The sequence below is a fragment of the Archocentrus centrarchus genome, chromosome 4, assembly GCF_007364275.1.
Source record: "Archocentrus centrarchus isolate MPI-CPG fArcCen1 chromosome 4, fArcCen1, whole genome shotgun sequence".
NCBI classification, from domain to species: domain Eukaryota; kingdom Metazoa; phylum Chordata; class Actinopteri; order Cichliformes; family Cichlidae; genus Archocentrus; species Archocentrus centrarchus.
The window spans coordinates 4079553-4086914 of NC_044349.1; the positions used below are offsets into that span (position 1 = coordinate 4079553).

Sequence of the window (7362 nt, forward strand, 5' to 3'; positions counted from 1 at the left end):
CTACAAAGAGAAAGCAAAAAAACAACAATATACACAATAAATAAACAGTATTTATAGGTTCAGTTAGCTAGAATCCATATTTAAGGTACTTTAAGACAAAGCCTATTTCATTTGAAACAGTAACACTGGCGACATCTTCTGGAGAGGTCCTGCTACTACAGCTTTACAGCAAGCTTCAGCCCTCAGTGCTGAGCTGTAACTGGCCGGATTTGGATCAATAACATTAATGATTAAAAACCTATTACACAGAGTCAGCAGCTGCTTTCAAACACTCAGACTCCTGCATTTAATTTAAGATGTAAGAGCTACTTTCAGACATTTCATTTTTTTATATTTATTTTATCCAGAAAGATTTTTTTCAAAGATTTTACCTACAGATATTTTACTTATATATTAAGTTTTTTAAAGTATTTCATAAATATTTAGTTTTTACTCATCTTTTCAAACAGATGGGGGTTTTTTTCCACACACTTGATTTTTCAGCTACATTTTTAACATTGATATCTGCCTAACTCTACTTTGGTAACACTGTAGATTCATTTAGGCAGATATCTCAATTTGGCCAAGGTGTGACTTGGGCAGTTACGATATGAGGCTTTATTCTGATCAGAAATCTAATCACATGACCTGAAATGACAATGAGAAACATTTAAAAAAAAAAAAAAATTATCTCGCTCTTGAGCGCATTCCCTCAGTTTTCTTAACAACACAATAAAGTAGCCAATAAATATTTAAAGTGTTCAAAGAACAAAAACAGATAGCAATATTCAAAAATCAGATTTTAATGTTTGTGTTAAGAAGTGTGAACCTCGTCCACAGAGAAAACAAATCATCAGGAATCAAAGAGTTATACAAAAAGCTTCACTTTCACCCTTTTAGTCTGATCAAAAGTTTCGTAACACTTTGTTTCAGCGCAGGCTGAGAGTCTGTCAGGATAACGAATCCTGATCAACTGCAGCATTTCACACTGCTTGCTGCCGCCGCCTGCCGTCAGACTGCAGTAGTATAAAGCACGTAGTCAGAGCAGAAAATCTCAGAGTGGAAAAATACAACAAACAATCTCTTAGAAAAACACTGAAATAATATTAATAAGAATAACGAACAGAGAAGGAACTTTTGGTCTCATGAAGGATCCACAGATCTGTCATGTCTGCAGGTTTGTTATCTCACACCACATTTAAAAAAACTGATTATCCTGCTCATCTTCCTTGAGCAGCTCAGAGATTTGGCATTTTTCTACAATGACTGTTTGGTCTTTTTTTCCTCCCCTTCCTCCAGCAGTCGTTGGTCAGTTCTCCCACTCTTGTTCTCTCTCGATCTGTAATCAATACGAGCCGATCCGTCAGAGGACAAAGACCAGGACTCATCTGAACAGAGACACAGAGAACGCCAATCAGATCAATCAAAAATCAAAACTTCCATCAGGAACAGCAAAGTTCAGACTGACAGCAGCTCAGTTAAAGGAACAATTCAGGTCTTTATGCCTAATCAGATCCTACTTTCTTATTTAATATTAGTATTTTCCACATACCTTAAACATTTTTGAAAAATATTTCATTGTATTTCACTCGTTTGCACACATTTTGCACACTTCTGCATGCAGACTGCTTCTACAAGCATTAGTGAAAGAATGGGTCGCTCTCAGGAGGTGTAAAGGACACCCCCGCTGGACTCTAGAGCAGAGGAGACGTGTTCTCTGGAGTGACTGAATCACACTTCTCCAAATGACAATCTGATGGAAAAAATCTGGGTTTGGTGGTGGCCAGTACAGCAGTACTTATATGACTGCATTGTGCCAAGTGTAAAGTTTGGTGGAGGGGGGATTATGGTGTGGGGGTGTTTTTCAGGAGTTGGGCTCGGCCCCTTAGTTCCAGTGAAAGGAACTCTTAATGCTTCAGCATACCAAGACATTTGGGATAATTTCATGTTCCCAACTTTGTGGGAACAGTTTGGGGATGGCCCCTTCCTGTTCCAACATGACTGCACACCAGTGTACAAAGCAGCTCCATAAAGACATGGATGAGCCAGTTTGGTGTGGAAGAACTTGCACAGAGTCCTGACCTCAGCCTGATAGAACACCTTTGGGATGAATTAGAGCAGAGACTGTGAGCCAGGCCTTCTCTCCAACGTCAGTGTCTGACCTCACAGATGTGCTTCAGGAAGAAATGTCAAAAAATTCCCACAAACACTCCTAAACCTGTGGAAAGCCTTCCCAGAAGAGCTGAAGCTGTTATAGCTGCAGAGGGTGGGCCCACATCATATTAAACTCTCTGGATTAATGATGGATGTTACTCAAGTTCATGTGTGTGTTTGAAGGCAGATGAATACTTTTTTCAGTGTAGTGAAATTCTGTATTTTATACCATCTATGACTGTTACAGATGTTCGCTAATATGTTTTCCAGATTTTCTGCCACTTCTTCAAATATGTTTCAACATATAAACAGATTTTGTTCAGAAATGTTACTGATCTCTTTAAACAACAATTTTTCTGGTATATTTTTTACTCGTTATATTCTACACATTTCAAGATTTTCTTGTGACGGGTTATATATTTATGACAGATTAATATTACAAATATAGTATTTATGACTTTTACTAATTTTATTTTACTGACTTTTTTCTGATTGGTTTTTTTTTACTGGTTTAAATAGTGTTTCTTGTCTAATATTTTCCAACATATTTCATGAAATTATATCACATGATTTTGGTGATGCCTGTTTATTGGATTTTGTTTTTAAACTGGCCTCAGCCTAAGATTCAGGTTCTGGCTTTAATTCAGTGCTACTGCCATTGACCCGTTGACCTCTGACCTGCGGAGGCTTCGAGCTTCGTACACCGTGTCATCCTCGTCGCTCTCCACTGCCTCCATCTCCACAGCATCATCGTAGTTGGACAACAGGCCGTACTTCTTCCTGTGAGCAGGTTTCTTCAGCCTGCCGACATCATCACAAAACAGACAGTTACTATTAACTTAACCGTGCTGTGCTCCAAACAGCTAGCTGTAATATACAACACGGCTAAATGATGATATTTATGAATGGCGTTTGGAGTGGTAGGGGTGTGACATTTTTAATGAAGAGGCACAGTAACAATACCGGGATGTTAGGCGACTCATAAACAAGGTTAACTGATGGTGAAAACACACTGAGACACTGGTAGACAAGGATTAGCGTTAAGTGTTACCTGCTGAACCGCACAGTGAGTCCAACAACTTCAGACAAACACATGACTCACACTCTGCACAGGTGTAATATGAGAGATGGGTTAATATAGCTGAATTCACAATGATTCTTGGTGGGAACCAAACCTGTGATTGCACATTAACAACGCGGCGGCTCTAAATGACGGGAAAGACCGAAGACTGTCACCGTGTCACAAAACCTTTGGGCTGATGAAGTGTAGACCGAATTCAGCGACACCTAAAAGTTTATGTCACACTGTGCAGCATCTTCAGCTCAGGAAAGCACCTCTCTCATGAAATCTGTCCTCATGTGTGACAGTTAATTTTTTAGGACTACAGTTATTTTTGCAGCACAGCACAAAGTGTTAGTTATGAAGTAGAGATGTACTGCGTAGCTACCACACAACATGTCCAACTGACTCATAATTACTGACAAACTAAAGGTTGCAAGAGAGGATGGCAGGACTTAGGAAGTGACTTGTTTGCATGCAAACTTAAGAGTGGCCGCTAAAATATTACAGCAAGGCATAAATTACCACATGCATAAAGTTTTAAATTGTTAGATTTATGGATGACATTTTGCATTATGTCAGTTACTCGACTGTTACTTTTGGATTTATCTTATACTTGACCTTATACAGTCACATGCTTCTACAACTGTGCCAAATAGGTTAGATTTTTAAGTTTTTAAGTTTCTCCACTTCTCACAAGTTGTTAAAGTGTTCATCATGTGATTTCCTGAAGCTGCTGGAGCTTCTCTCCACTTTGGCTTCTAATTGATGTGTAAATATTTGTGCTTATTTTGACATTTGAACCTTGAGTCTGACTGTAAGCATCATTGGTGTTGCCTTTAAAGTAAAGGCAGTATTTCTCACTGGCCTGAGCCTCAAATGAAATGGCAGAGACCGAGTACTGCCTGAGACAGTCAAACATGGTTACACTAACAGGAAATTAGGTGGGAGTTTGCAGTATGAGGTGCATGCTGAACTAAAGAGTGGCTTTTAAAACTTTACCGTAGGGCATGAATAATCATTTACAATACATATAAAATCGCTAATACAAGAGGAAGTTTTAAGTTGTTAGATTTATGTAAGCACTTTTGCGTTATGTCTGTTACTCTATTCTCACTGTTGGATACCTCTAATAATTTATCTCATACGTCTACAACTGTTTACCCCGCGAATCCAACCTAAATCAAAAAGCTAACATTAAATGTACAGCAGCTTATAATCTGCCAGGCCCCATGTGTAGAGAAACAGAGCAGCCTCCATTCATAAATCCACTGTTTAAAAGTTTCTCCGCTTCTCACAAGTTACGCAAGTCCCGTCAAGTTATTTTCTAAAGCTGGCAGATCCACTCTTCAGTTCGGCCTGTAAATAATACTAATTATTTGGACATTTTAGGCCTGAACTGTGACTGCGTAGTGTCCACCTGTAAGCACCAGTGGTGTTGTTCTTAAATTTAGTAGTTCTCACCGCACAGCTCGGATGAGGAAGTAGAGAACGCCGATAATTGTGATGCCAACGAGGACGTAAAGGGTCCTCTGGATCATCGAGCTGTCCACGCTGAAGTCACTCGACGGACCCTTCCCGCTGCTGTTTGTGGACTTCACCCTGCTGGAGTTCGTCACGGTGGGTCTGGGAGCTGCGGTGCTTCTGACGGCGTTCAAGTCCTCCGCCACGGACAAGACGACCCAGCATACCGGTACAAGAAGCGCTGAAAGACTTCGACAGAAAGTCATTTTACATCTGAAAACACTCAAAAGTAAAGGTGAGGGAAAATGTACCGACTTTCAAATCGGTTCCGGAGCAGAGTCGGGAGTTTCCAGATACACGTAGCATTAGCTGGAATCCGCCGCTGCCGTGTTGACAACAAAATCCCAACACGGAAGTTTACGTCCAGCTACGATCGACGTCATGAAAAAGACTCCCTCAAACTGACTCGCAGGACTGCACGTTAACGCTGAGCGGTCAATCACCGTAAAGCGGACACCTGCAGGAGGAGGTGCAGGGCTCACGCTGCACCACATAATATACTGTAGAAGTCCGACACTTATAAAAATCTATACAAATGTGAAAATGGAAGCTGAACCGAAGAGTGGCTCCTCCATCTTCAGAAATAAACACGTGACTCTTGCATTACAAAGTCTCAGTAACTCTTGCTTTTGCTAATTTCCTTTATGTAGATTTTACCCTGTTTAAATATTTGTTTTATCATATTGTAGCGATTCTCTTAGTTAGAGAGCGTGTTGATGTTGTGGGATTTCGGACTGTTCGGGAGGTTCGTGAAGGCAGCATGGAGAGAGAGAAAAGACCGAGAGCTTGCCTGTGTGTGTGTGTGTGTTGCTGTTCCGTTGTTGTAGTTGTGGTTGGCGTGGCTGTGGCCTACAGCAGCCGTTTTTCTGCTAATAAAGACGACCTTTGTTGTGAACATCGCCGACTGTGGAAGTGTGTTTACAACGTTACAATATTTTATTTTATTTTTTCCACATTTATACTTTACCTGAGCTATTTTGTTATAGGTTATGTTTAACACATTGATTTCCCAACTTTTAGGATAAATAAAGTAATGTATATCTTATCTTATCTCAAAAAAACAAACAAACAAAAAACAAACAAACAAATAAACAAACAAGGGACTCGAAAAGAACCAGTAAGAATGAGACAAATGGATCAGTGACAGATTTAAAGGGACTCAGACACAACATAAAGAGACAGAACCAGCAACAAAAAGATGTAAAATAACGTAATGGGTACAAAATCCCCAAAAGACCGAACAAAGCGACTGCAAAGAGATGCAAATCACACCAGAATCATCAGATTTATTGAACAATAAATGGCACTACAGTGAGTGATAATTTGCCTGAAAATCCATTCAGATTCAATATGCTACAGCTTTATATGTTGTGTTGTTTTCAGAAATGTATAGTAACGAAGTAGAACTACTTAAGTACTGTACTTAAGTACTAAAATGCAGTATCTGTACTTTATTGGAGTACATATTTTTTCCCCTACTTTCACTTTTACTCCACTATATATTTTTGATTAATTTAATACTTTTACTCCGATACATTTTTCACCTGCTGAATCGTTACTCGTTACTATTATGAAAACGTTATTAATCATCCCCAAGTCATAGTATCAATGCCAGAGCGGTAGATGGCGCTGTCACGGTTTATGAAGCTGGCTCATCATTGGGCGATTTGAGCGATCAAGCCTATAAAAAAAACGCAGGCTTCGTCTCCGCCTTTTGCGCTGTTGCTTGCAAGTATTGAGGACAAAACGCGTCAGCTTACTGTCCGATATCGAGATGGATGACGTCCCAGGAACACCATGTCCAGGTTTGTCTTTTAGCTGCTCTGAGGACTGCCCCTCTGGCCTTTTGAGATGTTTTATTTGTGTTTGGTTTTTTGTAAACACTTGTATGGCCTTTTATCATTGTACTCCAGCTTCAGCCAAATACATTGTGCCTTTCAAATGTTTGAAATAATATAAACAATGATAATCAAACTTTTGACTGCCTTTCTTTAATATACACAGTACTTGTACTTTTACTTGTACTTGTACTTTCGGTACTTGAGTAGCAATTTTTGAAATACTTCTACTTGCAATACTTAAGTACCAAAAAAATTGAGTACTTCTGTACTTCCACTTGAGTATAGTGTTGAAAGAACACTTCAACTTTTACTCAAGTCAACTTTTTTATATAGTACTTGTACTTCTACTCCACTCCTCTACTCCAGTACTTTATACATCTCTGGTTGTTTTCAGTAAGCCTGATGGAGTAATTAACTTTAACTTTATTACTGTTAATGTCTCTGTGGCTGATGGCGGCTGCAATAAACTCCAGAGTCCAAAATTATTTCCTTTAATGCTGTTTGAATTCAGCATCTGTTTACCTACCGGCACAGCCTGAGGCGCGTTACCTGAGCGCACAAAGATAATAAATCCACTCTCACCTGCCGCCCTGTTTGGTGTGTGTGTGTGGGGGGGGGATAGTAATAAAAAACATGAGCTTAAAGGTGATAAAAAAAAAAAGAAAGAAAAGCTGAGTGTAGGCCTACTGATATATCTCAAATAGTTTCTTAGAATTATTTTGTATATTTATAATTAGAGCCTGACTGATTTATCGGCAGGCCAATATTACAAGATTTTTGCCGATCTATCGGTATCAGGTTTAT

The 7362-nt window shown here is 39.3% G+C and overlaps 1 protein-coding gene across 1 annotated transcript; it reads right to left on the reverse strand.

The window, feature by feature from the left end:
- Positions 1-778: 778 nt before the first annotated feature.
- fam174c (family with sequence similarity 174 member C) lies at positions 779-5101 on the reverse strand. The gene is made up of 3 exons (XM_030728416.1): positions 4658-5101; positions 2812-2934; positions 779-1367 (listed from the first exon to the last, which is right to left on the reverse strand). Exons 1-3 carry the CDS (start codon positions 4921-4923, stop codon positions 1364-1366), a joined length of 393 nt encoding a protein of 130 aa, XP_030584276.1. The 5' UTR covers positions 4924-5101; the 3' UTR covers positions 779-1363.
- Positions 5102-7362: the final 2261 nt, after the last annotated feature.

Bases quoted from the DNA above. Each gene is read 5' to 3' on its own strand.
- fam174c (XM_030728416.1), bottom strand. From the start codon at position 4,923: ATGACTTTCTGTCGAAGTCTTTCAGCGCTTCTTGTACCGGTATGCTGG. The intron at 2,935-4,657 runs GTGAGAACTACT...TGATGTCGGCAG, and splicing joins TTCCTCATCCGAGCTGTGCG to GCTGAAGAAACCTGCTCACA.